Here is a 23,750-nt window from a genome sequence, read left to right on the forward strand (position 1 = left end):
TAAATAATATAAAATGGTTCCTGCCAACTATCCCAATTTACATTAGGTCATCTCTGGGAATCCGGAGTCAAGGAGGGTTTTAGAATCCAGAAACCTCTCTTACGGAGCCTGCTATTTTCAGTATACAACTCTCGGCAGGTTCAGGGCTGAATAACCGAGAATAACCCTCACCGGAGCTCAAATTTTTCACTATAAATCACACATTGGAAGCACACATACAGTCCATGCACTTACAATCTAGCAGCTAAGCCTCCTGCACTAGTGACCATCCCCGTCATGAACCTGCAGATTCTCAAAGCCCCTCGCACCCACTTCACGTGGCCGAAAACTACCACCTCCAGCCTTCAAAAGAGAAACTCAGTTCACTCTCCATCAAAATCACCCAGCCTCCACATCCCATTGGACCTCCTCCTCCTCCGATGCTGGAGGCTCTCTCTCAAGGGACGCGTAAAGGTGATGCTCTAAGCAGCCCCCTCCCTACTCGGGGACTAAGAGGCCCGGGAGGCGGACTCACGCCACGCTACCGGGGCCGGCTTCTCAAATTAACGACACCCCGGAGGGTAAGCCCCGCCCCAACGCTGGGCTTTGGAAGCGTTTCACTGCAACCGCCTCCACCTTAAGGCCAAGAAGGCGGCCAATTCCGACTTCCTTCCTACACTCACGGGAGAGCACCGACTACAGCTCCTTCCCCCCACGTGTGTCCAGAGACTGTAGTCCCCTTTTTCTGGTAGGCCACCGGGGCCTCCATTCCACTTCCGGTGGAGGGAGTGTCCTCACTACGATTATCTCCTCACTTCGGGGCACAGTTAACCTCTGCCCCACGTGGGGGCATAGAGAATCTTGCTCATTCGGGATGTAGTGTATTTTCACTGCAGTTCCCGTTCGTTCGCAGGCCGCTGGGCCACCCAGTTCTGGCCTCCTCCCTCTCAGACCACGGGGGCGTCCTCGCTACGGCCTCGTCCCCTCTTCGGTAGGCAGGCTCCTCCTCTCTTGTGTCCTACTTGCACCCTCTCAGGACCGAGAGGCACAAGCGGCGCCCCAGGCCCCTCACAGCCATGCCCCGACCCTTCAGCGTAGGGCGCTCACTGCGGCGGGCTCCGAGGCCTCCGAAGGCCCCGCCCCGGGCCACCAAGGGGCGGCTCGAGCCCCGCACAGCCCCGCCCGTTCCGGGGCTGCGGGAGTCTTACCGGGGAGAGCTGCGCGGCACCCGAACCCAGACCCGAGTTACCCCCCGCGCGAGTGCCTCCGCCCCGCGGTCGGTAGCCCCAGCCCGAACGGCTTCCCGGAGCCCACAGCAGCCACCACCTCTTTAGCCGCTTCACAAGATGGCCGCCGGCCCGCTCAGCAGCTCCGCGTTCCAGAAAGGGCGGGATGGAATGGTTGACGTCACGGGGCGGGGTGGGGCGGCGCAAGCGCGCGGAGGTTCTCGGGTAGCTCCCGGAAGTTGCTTGTGTTTGTGGCAGAGGAGCTCGGCGACTTTTGCTTGGTAGCTCCGCCTTAAGGGAGTGAAGCTGCTTGTTGGAATCCGAACAGTATCTGGCGTTGGGCTTCGTGCAATTGCTTCACTTCTTCGAGCTTCTGCGAAAGGAGGGAAATACTGCCTACCTCGCAGAATTGTATTGAGGATTAAATGGACCACAAAATGGTGCCTAGTTCTACTGATGATGCCCTGACAGAAGAACCAAAATCTGATTCTTTTTTTCCCATTTAAAAATTTCAATCCAGGACTTCCCTGGTGGGGCATTGGTTAAGAATCCGTCCGCCAATGCAGGGGACACGGGTTCGATCCCTGGTCCGGGAAGATCCCACATGCTGAGGAGCAGCTAAGCCTGTGTGCCACAACTACTTGTACCCTCACTTCTGGCTCAGTAAATTCCTTTTTTTTTCTTTTTTTTTAGCCGCACCACGGCATGCAGGGTCTTAGTTCCCCCACCAGGGATCGAACCCCTGCCCCCTGCAGTGGAAGCGCAGAGTCCTAACCACTGGACTGCCAGGGAAGTCCCTGGCTCAGTAAATTCTTTTACCGCCCGCGTTGCCATCCCCATCACCACACTCCGCGGCATTTTGGTGGCGGGTAGGGTGCTCTCTCTGCCCTTTCCGATCTGTCTTACACCACGTAGCGGTCAGCCTACTGACTCCAGGCAATTGAAGTTCCCCAGCCTGGGCTACTCCTCGGCGGGAGGTAAAGGCCTGCGGGACGGGACTCCGACTCGCTGTCGACCTAAGGGGTACGTTCTGGAAACGGTCTTTTCGCCTCTTCAACACTGCCTATGGCCTGAGGTCCCTGGAGACCGGGGATTAAAGCGTCCTGGCCGAGGCGACTCTTCCGAAGACCTAAAACCCGGTCCCATACTGAGCGACCATTCCTGCCTGATGGGGTGGCAGTGTCCTTTGGCCCTAGCCTTGAGACTCCTCACTTCCAACGGCTGGCGCAGTCGGCAGCAGCAGCTCGTTGGGGCGAATCCAGGCACACTGTGAGATCCCCTTTCTCTCTACATCCTCCCTTGATGACCGTGCATCCTGATCCATCAACATCTCCAGGTACTTCAAACGAGTCGCCACAAAACCAGAGTTTCCCCCTCTGGGTTGGCCCGAGACCCGCTTCCCTTCCTGGTCTTGGGGTGATTGGCCGGGCCTCAGGAAGCCTCTGTCAGACAGAAGGTGCCTCAAGAGGTCCTCTGTTCGGGGGTAGCCCCAGTCTAGAGTGCAACCTCAGGTCCCTCGCGGACAGGGCATGAGGCCTGTTTCCCTCTAGGGATGCCTTTTGTTGTTTGGTTTTGTTTTGTTAATATTTATTTATTTGGTTGTGCCGGGTCTTAGTTGCAGCAGGCAGGCTCCTTAGTTGCGGCTGGCTGGCTCCTTAGTTGTAGCACGTGGGCTCCTTAGTTGCCGCTGGAACCTGGGTCCCCGGCACTGGGAGCGCGGAGTCTTATCCACTGCGCTACTGGGAAGTCTCTAGAGATGCCTTTTCGGTAGACGCTGTGCCTGGTTAAGGTCCAATATGGGTCTAACACCCTCTATTCTTGCTGACTCACCTTTGGGATGTATTCTTAAAAATTGGACTTGGAAGTTCCCTAGCAGTCCAGTGGTTAGGACTTCGCACTTTCACTGCTGTGGCCCCGGTTTCAATCCCTGGTCTGGGAACAAAGATCCCCAAAGCCTCCCACAAGCCGCACAGTGTGGCCAAAAAAAAAATTGGATTAAATTTGATTTCCAAACTCTCTCCGACATTTGGTTCCGGATCAGGAGGTCTGGCCTCTCAACAGGTCCCTAAACTATAACACCATCCTGCAGCTTGATCTCTTTTGTCAAAACTCGGGAATGACTCTGAGGTCCCCAACATTCAGGCCTTCATGGCCCTGTCACAAAACCCCAAATTATGACAAACTGTCGCATATGCCTCTCCAAATTCTGCCCTCGAAGCCTGACACAGATATTCTCCAACATCCCTCCTTTAATCTCCCACGCACTCCTCTTAACCCGCTCCCCTCCTACCATTCCCCTTCCTATCCCGACACCCTCTCACCTTCCCACCCCCGTTCAGGTGCCTCATATCTGAACACCCTCAAGCCCCTGAAAATCTCTTGCCTCTCCATGAGGTGGCCAATGGAGAAAAGGGCACTATTCAAGTTCACATCCCCTTGCCTATGTCTGACTTGTCACAAATCAAAACTAAATTGGGATCTTTTGGTCAGGACCCCACCAATTTTATTCGGGAATTCAGAGGAACTCGCGGTGGCTTTCGATCTGACCTGACAAGACATCTATGTTGTCTTGACCACCTGTTGTACCCTAGAGGAAAAGTCCTGTATTTGGTCCCTAGGGTGGGCTTGGGCAGATGAAGCACATGCCTGCACCCCTGACAATGCCCATCCACCTGGGGCTGTCCCTGACACAGAACCAAATTGGACATATCAGGCCACCGACACAGGGCCTACATGAGGACAAGGCCACTGAGATTACATGATTACCTGCCTAATTGAGGGGATGAAAAAGGCTGTCATCAAGCCAGTAACTTACAACAAACTTCATGAAATAACCCAGGACTTCTCTGAAAACCCTACCTTATTTCAAGCCCGCTTAGCTGAAACTATACATAAATACACAAACCTAAACCCTGAGAGTCCAGAGGGACTAGCTATTCTGGCCATTCACTTTACCAGCCAAGCTTCACCTGATATCAGACAAAACTCCAAAAACTTGAACAGGGACCCCAAATTCCCTTTGCCGTCCTATTAGATACGGCCTTCAAGGTCTTTAATAACCGGGAGGAGGCCTCGAGAGTCCAAAGGGCTAAACGGGAAGATGAAAGAGGTAAACAAACGGCAGGCCCAGTATATGGCAACCGCAATTGTTAGCTTGCTGTCCATTTCGGGCACCCCCATGGCTTGTCCCAGCCAACCAAAGGGGACAGCCGCCCTGGCCCATTCCTGCTTCCACTGCAGCCAACCAGGGCTCTTCAGTTGGGAATGTTCCAAGCCTCTAGGGCCTTGTCTCAACTGCAAGCAACGTGGCCACTGGAAACGGGACTGTCCCTTTCTCCCTCAAGGGGGAGGGCCATCCCCCACTCAAAGGCCCCATGCGCCACAGGGAGGTCCCCAAGCCCCAAGGGCCCCTTCCCAGGGACAAATGCTCTTGACGCCCAAGGGTGACCAGAAGAGACCATAAAAGAAGCCCAGTTTCTCTCCCCCAGCAGACCCCCTCTTGGTCTCGCCTGCTGCTCCCTTGCAGTGTATTCAATAAATCTCGCTTTCTACCCTCACTTCTGACCCAGTAAATTCTTTTATCACCTGCGTTGCCAGCCCCATCGCCGCACTCCACGGCAATAATGCCATCAGCAGCAACATGGATGGACCTAGAGATTATCATACTAAGCAAAGTAAGTCAGAAAGAGAAAGACAAATACCATATATTACTTATATGTGGAATCTAAAATATGACACAAATGAACGTATCTATGAAACAGAAACAGACTTACAGACATAGAGAACAGACTTGTGGTTGCCAAGGGTGGGGGGGCGAGGATAGGGAGTTCGGGATTAGCAGATGCAAACTAGTATGTATAGGATGGATAAACAACAAGGTTCTACTGTATAGCACAGGGAACTATATTCAATATCCTGTGATAAACCATAATGGAAAAGAATATGAGAAAGAGTATATATATGTTTAACTGAGTAACTTTGCTGTACAGTAGAAATTAACACAACATTGTAAATCAACTATACTTCAATAAAATTTTTAAAAATATCTGTGTGATGTACTCTAAAATTTTTTCTCTCACCCCTCCTAGTGCTGGTAACATCCCACCTGTGGTTTCAGACCCACAAATGGAAAAATTCTACTCTGGCTATTTTGGCCTTCTCTCAGTTTCTCAAACACACCGTGTTTTTTTATGCCTCAGGCCCTTTGCTCTTGCTGTTCCTTCTTATTCCTCACTCATCCCTAGCTCTTTCGATGGCTAGAAATCATGTTTTTTGCTTAACACCTGCTCAAAAAATCTTTCCTAGTACACCCAGCATGGTAGGTTTTCTCCATTACTTCCCCTTACCACTCTATTTCTGCCATAGCACTCATCACAATCTATAATAGCCTTTTTGTTGAATTCTTACTTTCTGTCTACTAGAATGAAAGCTCAACGAGGGTCCTTTTTGATCCTGTTAACCAGTTTATCCCCAATATCCAGAATAATGTCAGGCACCTGAGAGGCATGCAAATTGTTGACGGAAGAGATAGGCAAGCAGACTCAGCTATGGAAATCAAGTGGAGTGGTAGTCTTACTCCACAATTCCCAAGTACAGATTGGAATTCTCCCTGAGCCTCTCATAAAGTCACAGAATAAATAGAGGAAGGTGATTTTATTTCTCTAATTTGCAAATTAACAATTTTTTAAAAAGGAACATAAATTAGTACAATAATAGGTAGAGTCATACACATATTTCTGGCTCCATTAGGTCAAAAGAAAAGAAGGACAAGAACACAAAGGAGACAAGCCTTCTAAGAAACTTGCTGTTCAGTCTATAGTCAACATGAAAAGGTAGCCTTTGGAGCCACAAAAAAGATGAAATCGTAGATGATTATGCTTGATTCTGAAGGAGTCAATCTCTCTGAGCAGCAGTAAGCAACAACTCAAATGTCCAAGTAGAGCATCAGGGTCCCTGAACAAAGAGCCTTCTTCTGGTTCCTCGGGCTCCCCCACCAAGGGTATGGGCTCCCCAAGCAGTAGCAATATCATTCATAGCAAATGTCCCTCCTGTTTCAGGATGAGAACGTCCACTCACTACAAGACCACAGAAGGACTCCTGGAGAGAAATGGATAGTGTTCCCCACCAAAGGAGCTGAGGCTGGAGAAAGATAGTTTTCTCATGTTTCTGTCTTAGAAGCAGGCCAATGCTGAAGTCAACCGGGCTATACCAATTCTGGTGTGAACATGGAGCAGCCACTGGGGGTAACAAGGTACCTGGCTGTGCGTGGGTTGATGAGGCAGGAGACGCCAGGCCAGCACAAAGTCAGAGGCCCACTCTTCTAGTGTTGGGTCCACTTGATGCTCTTGAGGTCAATGCCATCCTGCACCATCTCCCAGAGAGGGCTGCCAAAGAGAAGAGGTATTTGGATGAGTGAAGGCTTAGGAAGCAGCCAGCACTGGCTACTAGGCTGTAAGCCTTGACTTGCCTCCATCTGCTCTTGTCTCTTCTCTACCTCCTTGCCCTGATAGACCCCAACACAAGAGGTTATCAAGTCTTTCTCAGCTATATGTAAGCAAGAACTACTGAAGCCCGCGTGCCACAACTACTGAAGCCCGTGCACCTACAGCCTGTGCTCCGCAACAAGAGAAGCCCCTGCTCGCCGCTGCTATAGAAAGCCAACATGCAGCAAAGAAGACCCCACGCGGCCAAAAAAAAACAACAAAAAAAACCCTAAAGAACTGAATAAATTCAGATGTTTTTCATTATTTAATTAAATTTTATTTATTTGGCTGCATGGCTTGTAGGATCTTAGTTCCCTGACCAGGGATTGAACCCGTGCCCCCTGCAGTGGAAGTGCAGAGTCTTTTTTTCTTTGAACAGAGAACAGGAGTATTTATTTATTTATTTTAAAATTTATTTATTTATTTATTTATTTATTTTTGGCTGTGTTGGGTCTTCGTTTCTGTGCGAGGGCTTTCTCTAGTTGTGGAGTTATTTTATTTTATTTATTTATTTTAAAATTTTTAAATTTATTTTTATTTTTGGCTGTGTTGGGTCTTCGTTGCTGTGTGCGGGCTTTCTCTAGTTGTGGCGAGTGGGGCTCTGTTGTGGTGCGCGGGCTTCTCACTGCGGTGGCTTCTTTTGTTGCAGAGTACAGGCTCTAGGTGCTCAGGCTTCAGTAGTTGTGGCTCGCGGGCTCTAGAGCGCAGGCTCAGTAGTTGTGGCGCATGGGCTTAGTTGCTCCGCGGCATGTGGGATATTCCCGGACCAGGGCCCAAACCCGTGTCCCCTGCATTGGCAGGTGGATTCTTAACCACTGCGCCACCAGGGAAGTCCAGTTCTTTAGTTTTTTTTTTGTTTGTTTGTTTTGTTTTGTTTTGTTTTGCTGTACGCGGGCCTCTCACTGTTGTGGCCTCTCCCGTTGCGGAGCCCAGGCTCCGGACGCGAAGGCTTAGCGGACATGGCTCACGGGCCCAGCCGCTCCGTGGCATGTGGGATCCTCCCAGACCAGGGCATGAACCCGTGTCCCCTGCATCGGCAGGCGGACTCCCAACCACTGCGCCACCAGGGAAGCCCCAGTTCTTTAGTTTTTAAAGACACCTTTTCATACTCTGAAAACAAGTAGCCAAGAGGATCCACTTTCCCGCTTTGTGGTATCTCTAAATCCTAAAATTCAAGGATTCTCAAACTTTAATTTCTGGCAGTGTGAATACACAGCCTAAGGATAAGAGAGGAGCCAGCACAGCAATTTCTTCCAAAGGGTCTCTGGTACAATAGTGCATACCTCATTTCTCGAAGACGCTTCACATGGTAAATGCACTTCTCCACTGTGTAGTCTACTTCCTCCTCTGTAGTGAAACGGCCGATTCCAAACCTGAAAAAGACACAGAGAGGAGCTCTGCATCAGACCTGTGGCACCAGGGTAAATTCATTCAGCAAATACTCAATGAGGATCTACTCCACAAAAGACATGGAGAGAACATGGTCCTTCCCCTAGAGGGCAGAGTTTCTCCGAACATGGTCTGTGCGCCACCTGAGAATCACTCTAGAAGTTTCCTACTCCTTCTCCAAACCTAATGAATCAGAATCTCTAGTGTGGCACTCAGACCTCTTCATCTTTCACAGACTTCCCAGGTGACAGTCAATGAGGTCTGCGAAACACTGCTCGAGAAACTTTCATGAAGAATGAAGAAGGGATAAGTTTAACTAAATTGAGGAAGACTCTAACAGGAGAAGAATAATACAAAAGAGGATGCCTTCCATAAATGCTGCAGCTCAAATGACTGACCTGATAGAAGAGTGAGCTAAATCCTCATCAGTGCCAATTGCTCGAAGGACGTAAGAGGGCTCCAGGGATGCAGAGGTGCAGGCACTGAGGAGAAAGACACAGAGCCTTGCTCAGTTCAGCAATAAATCTGCTTTTGGCCACAAACCTCCAGTCTTGCTCCCACCCCCAGACCCCTGGAGTCATACCATGGAGACAAAAGAGACATTCTAATCTGACACAGCGAAAGGGCCAGACGCTGCTAGCTGCTCTGGCCCCTGTGGAGGATAACCTCCTTGAGAAGGACACTGCCAGAGCATGACAGAGCATGATACCACGTGAGCTAGGTGTGACACCAAGAGGCAGCAGAGCACCAGGTGCTCACTCCCCTACAACCAAATGCATTATCTGTACAGGCCTGGACAGCAGCTAAACCCTTGGTGGCCTCTGAAGCATCCTTGAACTCTGGAGGCCTGTAAGAGAACTACCAGAATAACACTATACATGCATCTCCTGGGACCACAAAAGGCACAAAACTCTACCACAGGAGGCCCTCCTAGGGTCGCAAACTTTAGCCTGTGCCCAGCCAGCTAAAATTAGGTGCTTACAAAATGACTTTTACTCTCAACTAAGAGCTCTTGTGCCTGTCATCTCCACAATGGGAAGCTTATTAACCTAACACTTAAAGCCAGACTAACTGGTCCTGCCACAGTCCCTGTCTATCCAATCCAACTCACCTTCCCGAGGATAAGGCAACATCCTTGAGTGCCATCAGCAGACTCTCCCCTTCCACATATGCAAAGGAGAGGTTGATACAGCCTGGAAGAGTGAATTACTATGAGAGAAGGCTCAGAGTCTCCAGCTCTTCCAGATGGGGACAGAATGGGCACGTCTGTACCTGGGTAATGGTGCTCAGGGTCCCCATTCATCACCACGTCTGGAAGGCTCTTCATTATCTTCCGTGTCAGTCGTTCTGCTAACTTGGAGATCCGCTTGTGGTCATACTGAGGAGCAGGCAAGGGAGGACTAAGCATAGTGACCATTAACAGCTCAGAAACACACAGGACGAGGAGCCCTGCCCGGTGCCCAGAAGTGACTGTGCATCTGACCCACCTATTGCCCTGTGTTGCTCATGGAGACCACTGTATCCCCAGCACTGAGCACAGAGATGCTCAATAACTGGACAGATGGTTTCAATAACCCAGAATAAATGAGCTGATAACTACTGAAGGGCCTGGATGTTGGAGCCCATAACACCTCCCTCAATAAGATGCCAGCAGCACTGGGACAAAGATGGTTTTCTTAAACCTCCTCTTCTGGCAAAGATCTGACCCAGTCATGCCCAGAAGCCTCAACACAGGAGACCCAGCACAGGGGAAGAATCTGTGGGAGGGAACTGCTCTCCGCATACCTCCATCTCTTGCTGTGCCACCTCACACGCAGCCCCCAGCCCCACCACCAAGGGTGTTGGGACTGTCCCAGACCGCATGCCCCGCTCCTGCCCCCCTCCACTCTGCAGGGCCTCCACACGCACACGGGGCCGGCGGCGAATGTAGATGGCACCAACCCCTGGGAAACAAAGTTTATTACAAAAAAAGAGAAAAAGGAAAATGCAGATGAAACAAAATATCACTTTTCAAAGGGGTCAAAATATTCTTTCAACTTTTCTGTAAGCTTGACATTTTTCAAAAAAAAAAGATTGGGGGAAAAGAAGAAACAGCAGCAAAAGCATAATATTTATCAAAATTATTTTATACCAGAAAGAGTGACAGCCAAAATGGTTTAAAGTAGCTCCCTATGCATGTATAAAATGACATCATGCAATGCAGCATTATTCATAATAGCAAAAAATTGGAAACAACTTAGATGTCCATAATCAGGAAAATGGGCAAATAAATTATGGTACATCCATGCCTGAAATTCAAAGGAGGTGTATAAAAGAATGAGGAAGCTCCTGTACTACCACTATAAAATCTCCAAGATACATTGTTAGAACACTGGTGAAATGTGAATAATGTCTGTACTTTAGTTTAAAAAAATTAAAGATGCATTGTTAGGTGAAGATGCAATGAGTGTAGTATGCTACTGTTTGAGTAAAAAGGGGAAGGGGGGAAGTATATATGTGATTATAAATGTATTTATTTATTTATTTTTGGCCACGTTGGGTCTTGGTTGCCGTGCATGGGCTTTCTCTAGTTGCAGTGGGCGGGGCCTACTCTTCGTTGTGGTGTGCGGGCTTCTCATTGCGGTGGCTACTGTTGTTGTGGAGCACGGGCTCTAGGTGGCGCGGGCTTCAATAGTTGTGGCACGCGGGCTCAGCAGCTGTGGCTCGTGGGCTCTAGAGCGCAGGTTCAGTAGTTTCAGTGCACGGGCTTAGTTGCTCCACGGCATGTGGGATCTTCCCAGACCAGGGCTCAAACCCGTGTCCCCTACACTGGCAGGCAGATTCCTAAACACTGTGCCACCAGGGAAGTCCCATATATGTGATTATAAATGCATAAAATAGGTCTAGAAAAATACTCAAGAAACTGTCTCCCTAGGGGGAACTGCATGGCTTAGAGACAGAGGTGAGAGACTTTCCACAGTGTACTTTTTTGCAGCTTTTGAATTTTGAACCATATTACCTTGTCTAAATAGAATAAAAATTTTTAATTTAGAAAAAAATTAAAACCTTGAGGGGAAAAAAAGGGGAGAAGTCAGAATGGAAGTAAAAATTAGCATAATCTCCTAGGGTCTATCAAAACTTAAAAACGTATACAACTTGTGACTCAGCAAATCTGTTTATAGGAATTTCATACCAAAATATGAGCATGAATGTACAAAGATATTCACTAAGTAGCCAAGGGTTTTGAATAGAGTGAGCACTTGCTGAAGGTCACCTTCTCCCTCACAGAACAACTACTGACTTATTGAGGCAGAGACTACAGGTACCATAGCAAGTAAGGCAATGGTTCCCAAATTTATTATGAAGGACCCTAGTTTTAAAATAATTTATGTGCCAAACTGCATTTATTAAGAAATATTTCATTTCCCCATTAAAATAAAATCAAATTCAAGTATCCTACACTGTCTGAATCTCTGCAGTTCCCAGGTTCAGAGAGTCAGTGCTCAGATACTACATCTGGATAGTGAAGGATACAATGTTATCTAAATCTATTTAGATCCTGAGTTCAGCAAGCAAGAGTTTGGATAGTGAGGGATACCTGTACATGTTTACGGGCTGATCAGAGCTTCTGCTCAATATGAGTTAATTTTATCAAAACAGATTTATGTACAAAAAAAGCCAATAAGCCAATTTTAGTTAAAGATAGAACACCTGTTGGGCTTACAAAAACACGCTTTACAACCTCTGGGAGCCTTTAGAAGAAGTCTCTCATATACTTCCAGGAGTTATCACACCTTTTTCCACAAGGTGTACATCCAGATGACACACCCCGCAGACACAGCAAGTGTACTGGCATAACCAACCACCACAGGCCCTCACCCAAGAGACAGAGGAGGAGTTGTTCATTTTGGATGGGTACCTCCATAAAATAGAGGACAATAGTCTCTTCCCAAAGATTGGGGTGCAGAGGCAGAATTCCACCTAGAAAACATTCCTAGGCCAATAGGACCATAGGAAACAGACAAGTATCCTTGAGAGATTAATAGGAGCAAAGACTACTAAAACTAGGAACAAACACCAAGAAACATAAAAGCCCATACAATCTTCCCCTAAGGCTAAAGCAAGACACGAGGGAATGAAGAACTCAAAGAATATTGATCTGCAAATCACAGTGGGGTAGACAAGATAACTGGACTTATCCAGCTCATTTGATATGACAAAACCTTTGTTCCTCAACCAAATTAACATCTACATGAAAGTATTTTCTAAAGAGACCAGTGAAGAATGGCCTGCTATATAGTAACTGCTAGAAGCTACCAATAAGCACATGTTCCTAGCTATTGCTAAATGACACTTGCATTCTGCAGGGCACTCTGAATATACAATTTCCTCTGAGAGCAGTGAGAGTCCCCAGTGAGTCCCAGGAACACCTGTCAAAGAGTTTGCCGGGAGGTCCAGAGAGGAGGAACTCTAGGAGGGGCTAGTACCTTTCGGACCATAGATTTTGTGACCACTGATGCTCATGAGATCAATTTTCATGTCGTTGACGTCGAGTGGGATTTTTCCAACAGCCTGGGCTGCATCAGTATGGAAATACACCTTTCTGGAACTGCAAATGTGCCCTGAGAAAACAACAAAGGGGAAGAACCAGAGCACAATGTTAGGAAGTAACCTGGCGGTGGTCCCACAATGTACCATGAGATCTAAGGCAAAATTATACATGGCGTTGGCCACTAGCCACATAGTAAATCACTTCTCTCTCTTTCTGTCTCTGTCTCTCATTCTCAGCTCTAGTGTCCTTGACTAGAATAAACAAGAGCAAGTGCAAAACACCCAATCAAAACACCCCCGATATTCTGATTCATAAGACTCTTCCTACCTCATTAACACTGGCCTTTCAATATATCAGATTAACTTTTAGATCCTTTTGATTTAAAAGAAGCAAAGATTAACAGATCTATTTGCTAATGTACCTAAGAGGTTACAGGGCGAGTGCCTCTGGCTCTATGAGCATAGTAAAAGAGATGTTCTAAAACAAAAAAGGTAAAAGAGGAAGAGAAAAAAGGTGGAGGTTTTTTGTTTTGTTTTCTGCACCAAGTGCAATAAAATGAAAACAACATACAGGGTACTACACCTGGATTCAAATACTAGCTGTGCTATTTACAATCTGTCCTTGAACAAGGAACTGAAGCTCTCTCTCTCTCAGCCTCCTTACCTCATTCTATAAAGTGTTACAGCTCCTAGTCCAGTCCTGCTCCTCAGATGGATCTCAGTGGTGGGCAAGCGTCAGGGTCCACCCATGATACTCACCTATTTCTGCAATGGGCTGCTTCACTCCAATCTCATTGTTCACAGTCATGACTGAGACCAGACTGGTATCCGGCTGGATGGCAGCCTCTAGTTCCTAAGAACATCAGGAGTAAGGAAACTATATAGTACCAACAAAGTCCTCCCTAACTCAGAATGTATGCAAGCTTAGTCTTGAAAAGGGGCCTTTCACTACACACCTACCGGAGTGGGTAAAATTAAAATAGTGACAACACAAAATGCTGGCGAGGAGGCAAAGAAACTGGATCACTCATATACTACTGGTGGGAACCTAAAATGGTACAACCACACTGAAAAACAGTTTGGTAGTTTTTGTTTCTTATAAAACTAAACATGAAATTACCATATGACCCAGTAATTGCACTCTTGGGCATTACCTCAGGGAAATGTAAACTTAAATTCACACCAAAAAACCGATACATAAATGTTCATGGTAGCTTTATTCATAATAGCCCAAACCTAGAAACAACCCAGATGTCCTTCAACAGGTAAATGGTTAAAGAAACTGTGTACTTCCATTACATGGAACACTATTCAGCAATAAAAAGGTACAGACTACTGAGACATGCAACAACTTAAATGGCTCGCCAAAGACTTATGCTAAATTAAAAGAGCCAATCCCAAAAGGTTACGTACTATATTATTCCATTTACGTAACATTAGTGAAAAGACAAAATTAAAGAAATGGAGATCAAATTAGTGGTTTTAAAATAAGACCATGGGACTTCCCTGGTGGTCCAGTGGTAAAGAATCCGCCTTACAATGCAGGCGGATCTGACCTGGGTTTGATCCGTGGTCAGGGAACTAAGATCCCACATGCCATGGGGCAACTAAGCCCATGCACCACAACTACCGAGCTCGCGCGCCCTGGAGCCTGCATGCCACAACTAGAGAAGAGAAAACCCGCAGGCCGCAACTAGAGAGAAGCCCGCGCACCACAATGAACAGCCTGCGCGCCGCAACGAAAGATCCTGCGTGTCACAACTAAGGCCCGACGCAGCCAAAATTAAAATAATTAATCAATCTTAAAAAAAAGAGACCATGAAGCGTCATTGTAGTGATAGTTACAATGAAACTACACATGTGATGAAACTGCATAGAGCTAAACACACACACAAGTGCGTACAAGTAAAACTGGGGAAATCAGAGCAAGATGGATAGATTCTATCAACATCAATATCCTGGTTGTAATATTATACTATACTTCTGTAAGATGTTATCATTAAGGGAAACTGATAGAGGGTACATGAGATCTCTCTGTATTACTTCTGACAACTACATGAGAATCTATAATTATTTAAAAGTTTAATAAAAAAAAGAGGGGGAGCCTTTCCTACATAAGGTTGTCAGAGTAAAAAGCAGCAAAGAACAAAGTAAGTAGTAAAAAGCAAGGCTACTATTTTCAACACTGAGGTAGGGACCACATTTGACTAAAATATTTATCTTAAAGAAATTAGTAATCAACCTCCCAACATCTATTATGCTTTCCCTGACACTGGTCTAATGTAGGTTCTCAATGTTATGTTTCTCTTAGTTTCTTGTTTACTTCCTTTATTGCATATATCCCAATTCATAATTATTTCATTTATGTGTTTGTTTACATGTTAACTGTCCCCTTCACTAGAATATAAGCTCCTTGAAGGCAGGGACTAACATCCTGCTTAATGGTGAAGCTTTCATCTAAGATCAGGAAGAAAACAAGGGTATCTGCTCTCACCACTTTTATTCAACTGGGCAAAAAAAAGAAATAAAAGCCCTCCAGGTTGCAAAGAAAATAGTAAAATTATCTCTATTTGCACATCACAGGGATCTGTCCAGGGATGGATTTGTCTAGAGATGTCTAGGGATGCTGATATCCAAAATTTGGTGGAGAAGATACATGGACCCAAAATTGACATATAAAGATATTGGCCAAAAAGGGAAATATTATTCACAAAAACTACACCTACTCTTTTGAAGGATGAGAAACATCAGTGCAGGGAGAAGGAGGGCAGAGCTTTCCCGCGGTGGCTGTCACACAGACCAGGAAGCACCAACAAAGCTGAGAAACAAATCTTCCACAGAAAAGGAGGACGCTACACACTCAAGGGGAACATACTCTGAGTCACACTGCAAGGCCTATTTCTCTAAACCCCTCCGTCACCATTAGATCTAGTCCTTCAAGCTCCAGCTGAGGCTGAAGAGATAGATTTATAGGCTGAAGCCAGGCTCCTCCTATTTTGTCCCTCTTACCTTCAGGTCGATGATCCCACTCTTCTTCACTGGGAGGTAGGTGACCTGAAAGCCCTCAGCTTCCAGTGAACGGCAGGAGTCCAAGACACATTTGTGTTCTGTCTGCGTGGTGATCAAGTGCTTTTTCCGTGATCTGTAGAACCTGGCCACCCCCTAGAAATTGGCAGTGGTGAAAGGAAGAAGAATATACTCAGAGAGACAGCAGTGACTTCCATCCTAGTTGTAGGGAGTAAGTGGACAAAGGCAGCATGCTCCAACATCAATTATCTGACACCAATTGCATGTCCTATAATTCAATTTAATTCTGACACTAACTATCCCAAATTAGCGCAAATCCCACAGGTTAAGGGCCTCAGTCCCGCAAGACTGCCTCCACTTCAGATGCCAGCCGTAAGGCCTAGGTGTCACAAGTCACCCACCCATACTTCCCCAGCTGGCTACAAATACAGGGCTTCCCACAGTCCCCTAAGGTTCAATAATTCTCTATGATTCACAGAACTCAATGAAAACACTATATTACTATCATAGCTTTATCACAAAGGATACAACCCAGGAACAGCCAAATGGAAGAGATGCACAGGGTAAGTTCTGGGGCAGGGAGGGGCACAGAGTTTCCATGCCCTCTCTCCGTAAATCTAAGAATGCCACCTTCCAGTACAACCATGAGTTTGCCAACCTGGAAGCTCCTCTGAGTTTTGTTTTCCAGAGTTTTTATGGGGGTTTCATAACACAGGCACAACTGATTAAATCATTGGCCATATGACTGGACTCAATCTCCAGCCCCCCTCTCTTCCCCAGATGAAAGTTACAACTCTCTAATCACATTCTTGGTCCTTCTGGAGTGGCCAGCATGTCCCTTGAAACTATCTAAGGGCCCACCATGAATCACTTCATCACCAGAAACTCAGGTATGGCAAAGGGGCTTGTAATGAATAACAAAACACATTCCTAGCATTCAGGAAACTGCAAGGTTTTAGAAGCCCTGTGCCAGGAACACAGGACAAAGACCAAATATATTTTTTATTGTACCATAGGTGGAAAATGGGGAACATTGCTATCCTTGCATACCAGGAAAAGTCTGTCTCTTTTATTTCTATTTAAATACAAAACATGCAAATATGGTGATACCCAAAGCTGGCAGTGCAGAAGTGAAACTCATAGACGCATTCCTTGCTGATAGCATTATTTACACTATAATCTCTTCAGAAATCATTTACAAAGATGTCTTAAAAGCTGAATTCACACTCTTTACTGTGATTCCTCTTTTGGGAATTTACCTTAGGGCAGCGGTCCCCACCCTTTTTGGCCCAGGGACCGGTTTCATGGAAGACAGTTCTTCCATGGGTGTTGGGGGAGGGGCAGGGTTCAGGCAGTAATGAGAGCGATGGGGAGCGGCAGATGAAGCTTCACTCGCTCGCCCGTCTGCCGCTCACCCCCTGCTGTGCAGCCTGGTTCATAGACCGGTAGCGGTCCATGGCCCCGGGGGTTGGGGACCCCTGCCTTAGGGAAATATTTCAAAGGATAGATGAAGCTTTAGAGACAAAATATGCTTTAGTTATATTTACAATCCTTAAAAAAATAGATTAAACACCAACAACAAAGAAAGGAACAGTAAACTGCAATAACACAACTCCATGAAAAAGAATATAGTTAGTTATATTAAAAACTATCGAGTTTGAAATGGAAAAACATAGGATATGTTATTAATGGTTACAGAAGAATAAATGTAGCATGCTACAATATGTGAAAATATTAAAAGCAAATTCATATGTATGTATAATTTGTTTTCTGGAACAATACTAAACAGACTTGAGGTCAGAATAGGGGAGGAAGAAGTGGAAGACCTACACTTTATTTTAAACCTTTCCATAGGGTTAAAAAAAAAAATCTCACCACATATGCATGAATTCCTTTAAAAAAATTAAAATAAATAAAATGTGCAACCCAGTCCCTCCCAGAGCTTATAAGAATACTATTTTAAAAGCAGAATATGAAACTAATTAGGCCAAAACTATAACTACATAAAAACTGTATGTTCTTGAGGACAAGGAACATAAAAATGAAAACATTAGAAGTTCCCTCCCCACCTCCTATCTCACTTACCCAAATCCTCTAACAGCAGACAGATATTTACTCTACCCTTCCAGGAGACCAGAGGAAAGCTGTCGCAACTACTCTAGCAATCCTTGGCCTCTAGGTTTGGGAATCTGCAGAAACCTTCAAAGCAAACATTTTCTAAGTTCTGAAAATGCTCCCCATTCCAGAAACCATTCTCATCTTTGGAGAGACCACACCCCTGGCTCTGTGGCCTCTGCAGTCCCAAGGAAGGATACCTTCCTTCTAAAGGGATCAGGCAGAGTACTGATGACTCTGGAACCTGGCCTATGTCTAGGCCTCCTTTACTCAGTCCAAGGTCAGAAAAGCCATACTTGCAACACAGGTGAGAGACAGTGGTGAGAGGGGGTAGAGCCAGAGTTGAACCTACAGCAGCCCACAATTTATCAGAGCCTTGGTATTTACACAAGTGACCCTGGCAACCAGATCCAGTCAGACGTGTTTATGTTCTGTGAAACACCGACATGACTACTGAGACTGGAATTTTACTTTTGTTAGCACCGAAGATTGGTAGGTCCTAAGGATAGAGTGACTAATCTCAGAATGGATGATCAAGTGAATGTCTGCAGACGGCACCACAGCAACCAGTACAAAATGGGGACATCTAAAGAAAACAGGAGGAACTTGCTGCAGACAGATCTAATCAGAAAGAAAGGGAAGGCTGAGAGGAAGGCAGCCCTGAAATCACAGATATGTGTGAAGCTGGTAACAAGAAGCAGAGAAATATATCCAATTACAAGTGTATTCTGGACTTCACTGTGACTAGATCAAAAGGATGGGGAAAAGGCTTGAGTCACCATTATTTACTCTTTGAAGTAGCTGCCATCCAAAACACCACATGGTTGATGGTCCAAGAGCCACCTCCTTTCCTATCCAACTACCTCACTGAACTCAGTTCAACAGGAGCAAAGACTTAAGATAGAGTAGACTGCAAAGGGCTGAAGGAAGCAACAAATCAGAAAGAGTATGTGTATTTTCTTCACAATAGGGTGAAAGTGGGTAGCTGGGAAATATATATGAGCCTAAATGATGGCAGGACACCACCTCCCAGGTCAGGAAAGCCCAGATATGCCCTTTGGTTCCCTTCTCTTACCTTAATTGCTATGTTGTTGGATTCAGTAGCGCCACTAGTGAAGATAATCTCACGAGGATCAGCCCCAATCAGAGATGCTACTTGCTGCAAGCCAAGAAACAAAAATAAGTAGCATCAGTTCCCTAGGCAGGAATGCAGCTGCAGAGACAACTAAGACAACGGTCTGGAGCAAGAAGAGCTCCACTGCATTCTATCAACTGCTCAAGAAGCAGCTCTGTACCCACTAGAATCAGACAAGGGGATGTATTCAGCTACATCCCAGATCCCAGGCTCTTTTCCAGCCCAATACAAAATAATAACTTTGGTGTTTTTGAAAAAGCACTTATTGAGCTCTTAGTATGTATACGCATCATGTTAATAAACACATCACCAGGGCTTCCCTGGTGGCGCAGTGGTTGAGAATCTGCCTGCCAATGCAGGGGACACGGGTTCGAGCCCTGGTCTGGGAAGATCCCACATGCCGCAGAGCAACTAGGCCCGTGAGCCACAACTACTGACCCTGCGCGTCTGGAGCCTGTGCTCTGCAACAAGAGAGGCTGCGACAGTGAGAGGCCCACGCACCGCGATGAAGAGTGGACCCCGCTTGCTGCAACTGGAGAAAGCCCGCGCACAGAAACGAAGACCCAACACAGCCAAAAATAAATAAATATATAAACACGTCACCAGAACTGTCTGATTTAATCCACCCAATAACCTCAAGAAGTAGGAACTACTACAATTTCTATTTTCTTTTTCTTTCTTTCTTTCTTTTTTTGGCCATGTTGGGCGGATCGCAAGATCTTAGTTCCCCAACCAGGGATCGAACCCAGGCCCTTCCCAATCTCCATTTTCAGTGTGAGGAAACTGAGGCTTCGAGAAATCAGATAACTTGCCAAAGGTCACTTAGCTAGGAAATGTGGGAACTAATCAAATGCCTTCAGAGGGACTCCAAAGGCCTGTTCTTTGAATCTCTTCCTGAGAGAGCCCCAAGCCATTTCCACCTCCACCCACAGCTACAAAAAAAGAAATGCCTCCCACTGACCCTCTGACATCAGAACCTCCTGGAGTCCTCTGTACTAACCTGGCGAGCACGTTCCATGGCTGCCTCACTCTCCCAGCCATAAGCATGTGTCCGGGAATGTGGGTTCCCATAGTAGTTGACTAGGTAAGGGAGCATGGCATCAAGCACCCGAGGGTCCTGAGCATAACAGAATAGATCAGTCTCCTTGAGCCCATAGTTTACTCGGGCCCCACTCCATCCCCTGAGACCTGCCCAACCTGCCTCAGCACACTCCCAACCCTTCAGACCCTGCCTAGATTAGGCCTCAAACATTCTTCCATCCCCTCAGGTACTAACCAAATTTTAGCCTAATATACTCCCCTACCAACCCATCTTAAATCAGATTATTCTACCATCTGCTCAGATAATCTACAAACATTGCCCTGTCCTGATAGCCGTGTCTGCAGGTGTTTCCACTCCTGCCAAGAAATGTGATCTATGAGAGCCCAGGACATGACAGAGTCCACATGTTGATGAAAACGTGCATTAATATTCAAGTGTTTATCATGCGCCAGGCGCTGTTCTAAGGGCTACTTTATGTCTTTTAACCTATTTAATTCTTGCCCAAATTCACGTAGTAAGTAGCAATCCGGCTAATTCCAGAGCCTATGCTTTTAACTACTACCAGAGTGCCTGCACTGAGTGATGTGTCCAAGACCAACAGCTAGTAAGTAGTAAAGCCATTTCTACAGGATTACAGCTTAAGCCTCCTGACTCCTGGCTCATTGCTTTTCCCAACACACAGTTCTCAATGGCTCTTACTTCTACAGGGATTCAGCCATTTCTGTGCATTGCCACTTCTACAATATAATTCCTAAAAACAGCTTGGGGAAAGCTGCCCCTCAATCCTTACCAGAGGAGTTGTAGCTTGCACATCCATATACAGAGGTCGCAGCACTGATTCCGCCTCCGGAGCAGTGGCTGCATCTGAGGGAACAGCAGACTGGGGAGCATGGTCTACAACTGACAAAAAATAGAACGGAGTGGCCACGTGAGAGGATGCAACTCTGCACACAGGGCATCCAAGACAGCAGAAGGTAAAAGCTGGATGGAGGTGAGATAAATTTAAGGGGTGCTGAGGTCGAATCTCAGTGGAAAAGGAAACAAAACATCAGAAAACTTGAGCCAACTGTAAAAAGAGGTAAGGGAGAGAGACAGGGTTCTTGGAGCGGGGTGCTGAGACAACATTCAAATTGCATAGTTGGGAGTGAGGAGACCTCTGAAAGGGCAAAGCCACTGAGAAGGAATGTGGAGACGGTATGTAAGATCTCCTTCAAAGGTTACTGGCTGGACGACTGGCATCTCTAAAATTTGGCCAGGAGAGGTCCGAAGGCCGAGCATCAAGGGCTCTGAGGGCCTGCAGGGAAGGATCTGAAGTGCGGGAGGGGGGCGCGCGGCGAAGTCAACCGTTCGGAGGGCCGGCATGAGAAAGTTTGAGGGGTGCAGCCAAGAGGAAGGGTCAGAGGGTCTGGGTAGCGGGCAGAAGAGGGAGGCTCCTGAATATGCAGGTGCGTCTCCGCGCCCAGGGGAGAGATCCTCGCCTCCGGGGAAGTGGCAGCGAGCGCGCCCCGGAGCGTACCGCGCAGGCGCAGCCCCCGAGTGGGTGCCTTCGCCCTCGGCCACAGAGCGGCGGGGGCGGCCGCGGCCACCAGCCTCCAAGAGGTTCTCAGTAGCATCATCTCGGTGGCAGCCCTGCGCCCGAAGCGGCTGCAGTCCCCAGCTACAGGCCCCCGGAAGTACTACTCCGCGCCCCGGAAGCGGTTCCTCTGGCCGCGAGTGCGCTCCGCCTCGCGTTCCGTGTGAGACGTAGAGCTGAGCGACCAAGGCCGCGAGCAAGGTAAGGTGGGGGCACCGTGGCGCGGGGACTCGAACGCTCAGAGGGTGATGGAGCCGGGCTACACCCTTCTTTTCCTTCCCGGATTTCCCCGAATCCCCCGGCCCGCTCCCTGCCCCACCTCCTACGCCCCCTGCCCGACTCGGGCTGGCGGGTAGGCCCTCACTCCCCAAGCCTTCGAACCCCGCAGATGCCGGTGGCCGTGGGCCCCTATGGACAGTCACAGCCAAGCTGCTTCGATCGCGTGAAGATGGGCTTTGTGATGGGTTGCGCCGTGGGCATGGCAGCCGGGGCGCTCTTCGGCACCTTTTCCTGTCTCAGGTGAGGGGCATGGGCCGTGATCTCTGGGCGGGACTACCGGACTTTCCCGCCCCACTCGGCCTGCCGCTGGAATAGAGCCTACTTCTTTCCAATTCCCTCGCTGCCCTCTAACGAGCAAGACTGATTTCCTAACCACCTTCAGTCTGGGAGGACAGGTTGGAAGCCTAAATGGTTGAGAATATGAGCTCTGACTCAAACCACTCAACGGCCCCTTACTCATTTTGTAACCTTAGGCAAGTTGGAGCCTGGGTTTCAAGTGTAAAATGAGGTCAGTAACCTCTACATCATGTAGTTATAAGGCTCAAATCAGACCACACTTAGCACACAATCTGGCACGTGTTAAGTGCTCAATAAAAGGCTATTCTTACCGTCTTCCTGCTGTTATATTTATTTCCAATTGCGCATAGCGAAACAAACGATTAAATTTACTGGGAACAGGATGTAGAAATTAAGCAGATAAACTCTACACCCTGTCATTTTCACACACAAAAGAGACTATTCCCATTTTTCCAGATTGTAAATTATCATTTACTGAGCACTTACTGTCAGTCACGGTGCTACATGCCCTGTTATCACAACAGGGCTGTGAATGCTGTCCTCCTCATTTTACACTTGACACAGCCTGTAAACTGCATTCTTAGTTCTTGAACCCAGGTCTGACATCCCTATCATTGTTTTAACACTAGGAAACCGTCTAAAAGACAGATGTTTTATTGGATCGTAAACCAGCACAAAAAAATGGTTTCCCTGTCCATGTACTTTATACTGCTTCTGTTGCCTCCCACAAACAGAAGTCAGTTGACACATTCATCAGAATCCACCTAGAGACCCTAATGGACCCTTTTCCTTGGCATTACACAACCCATATGGGAAGAGATAATATCCTGCCAGACTTCAGCAGTGCCTATTATAAACACAAATTGGAAAAGGGCAGTTAATGTTCCTCCCTGCATTTTTGTTCCCAATTGGCCCCATCTTGGTTTCCTCCTCTCAGGATCGGAATGCGGGGTCGGGAGCTGATGGGCGGCATCGGGAAAACCATGATGCAGAGTGGCGGCACCTTTGGCACATTCATGGCCATTGGGATGGGCATCCGGTGCTAATCAGGGCAGTGGTTGCCCACAACATCCACCCCCTCCCATCGTTCCCAGCCCATGTACTATAATAAAACAAGTCTGAGTATTCCGAGTTTCTGTTAGAAGCATTTTTTCTCTCAGCCTGTTACCCAGCTTGGTTAGAGATCTTTGCAGGTGAGCTAGTGAGGTTTGGTGTCTTGTTTCACAAGACCTTTCTGTTAATCCAAAGTTGGGGGAACTTCCCTGGTGGTCCAGTGGCTAAGACTAGGTGCTCCCAATGCAGGGGACCCAGGTTTGATCCCTGCTCAGGGAACTAGATCCCACATGCCACAACGAAGACCCAACTTTTTAAAAATAGTTTAGAATGATTCTGCATACCTGGGACTTTTCACAGATTCTAGTAAATCCTTATTATTCAACCCTTTAAGGTTGATGCTATTAGTTTTTCACCTTTAAAATGTTAAGTCTAGATTTTCCTCAAGGTCACAAGGTTAGCTATTACATTGTTCACCCAAAAATTGTCCTTCAGATATGACTTGATCAGAAAAAGAACAAATTCAAACCAACTAACCTCTCAGCTTCATGAATCCCAGAAAATTTTCTAACCAGCCACCAGTGAAGATGTAAACTTTACCAACTGACCCCCTCGCCCCCAC

At 47.1% G+C, this 23,750-nt stretch overlaps 3 protein-coding genes across 13 annotated transcripts in view; 1 reads left to right on the plus strand and 2 right to left on the minus strand.

Moving 5' to 3' along the window:
• LOC112398608 (RNA-binding protein 12) overlaps positions 1-1,383 on the minus strand; it is a 38,545-nt gene extending 37,162 nt beyond the window's left edge. For 2 of the 10 annotated variants that reach the window (XM_024743312.1, XM_024743304.1), the window contains exon 1: positions 1,229-1,336. The gene's annotated coding sequence lies outside the window, so the exon portion shown is untranslated. Of the gene's footprint in view, positions 1-1,187 lie in introns of all 10 variants that reach the window. The other 8 variants (XM_024743313.1, XM_024743306.1, XM_024743308.1 and 5 more) reach the window with 8 other exon arrangements.
• A 4,460-nt stretch (positions 1,384-5,843) lies between these two features.
• NFS1 (NFS1 cysteine desulfurase) lies at positions 5,844-21,667 on the minus strand. Of its 2 annotated transcripts, XM_024743234.1 has the most exons (13): positions 21,443-21,664; positions 20,717-20,826; positions 19,885-20,001; positions 18,825-18,908; positions 15,617-15,769; positions 13,367-13,460; positions 12,544-12,678; positions 9,863-10,020; positions 9,350-9,455; positions 9,189-9,270; positions 8,476-8,559; positions 7,972-8,061; positions 5,844-6,589 (listed from the first exon to the last, which is right to left on the minus strand). In XM_024743234.1, the coding sequence occupies exons 1-13, from the start codon at positions 21,540-21,542 to the stop codon at positions 6,526-6,528; spliced, it is 1,377 nt and encodes a 458-aa protein (XP_024599002.1). In that variant the 5' UTR covers positions 21,543-21,664; the 3' UTR covers positions 5,844-6,525. The 2 variants fall into 2 exon arrangements, with proteins under 2 accessions (XP_024599002.1, XP_024599003.1); XM_024743235.1 differs by lacking the exon at positions 19,885-20,001 and having other exon boundaries at positions 21,443-21,667.
• ROMO1 (reactive oxygen species modulator 1) lies at positions 21,607-23,206 on the plus strand. Its single transcript, XM_024743236.1, has 3 exons — positions 21,607-21,700; positions 21,888-22,018; positions 23,013-23,206. The coding sequence occupies exons 2-3, from the start codon at positions 21,888-21,890 to the stop codon at positions 23,119-23,121; spliced, it is 240 nt and encodes a 79-aa protein (XP_024599004.1). The 5' UTR covers positions 21,607-21,700; the 3' UTR covers positions 23,122-23,206.
• The last annotated feature ends 544 nt before the right edge of the window (positions 23,207-23,750 follow it).

Source organism: Neophocaena asiaeorientalis, unplaced genomic scaffold (assembly GCF_003031525.2).
Source record: "Neophocaena asiaeorientalis asiaeorientalis breed wild unplaced genomic scaffold, Neophocaena_asiaeorientalis_V1.1 scaffold82, whole genome shotgun sequence".
Classification (NCBI taxonomy): domain Eukaryota; kingdom Metazoa; phylum Chordata; class Mammalia; order Artiodactyla; family Phocoenidae; genus Neophocaena; species Neophocaena asiaeorientalis.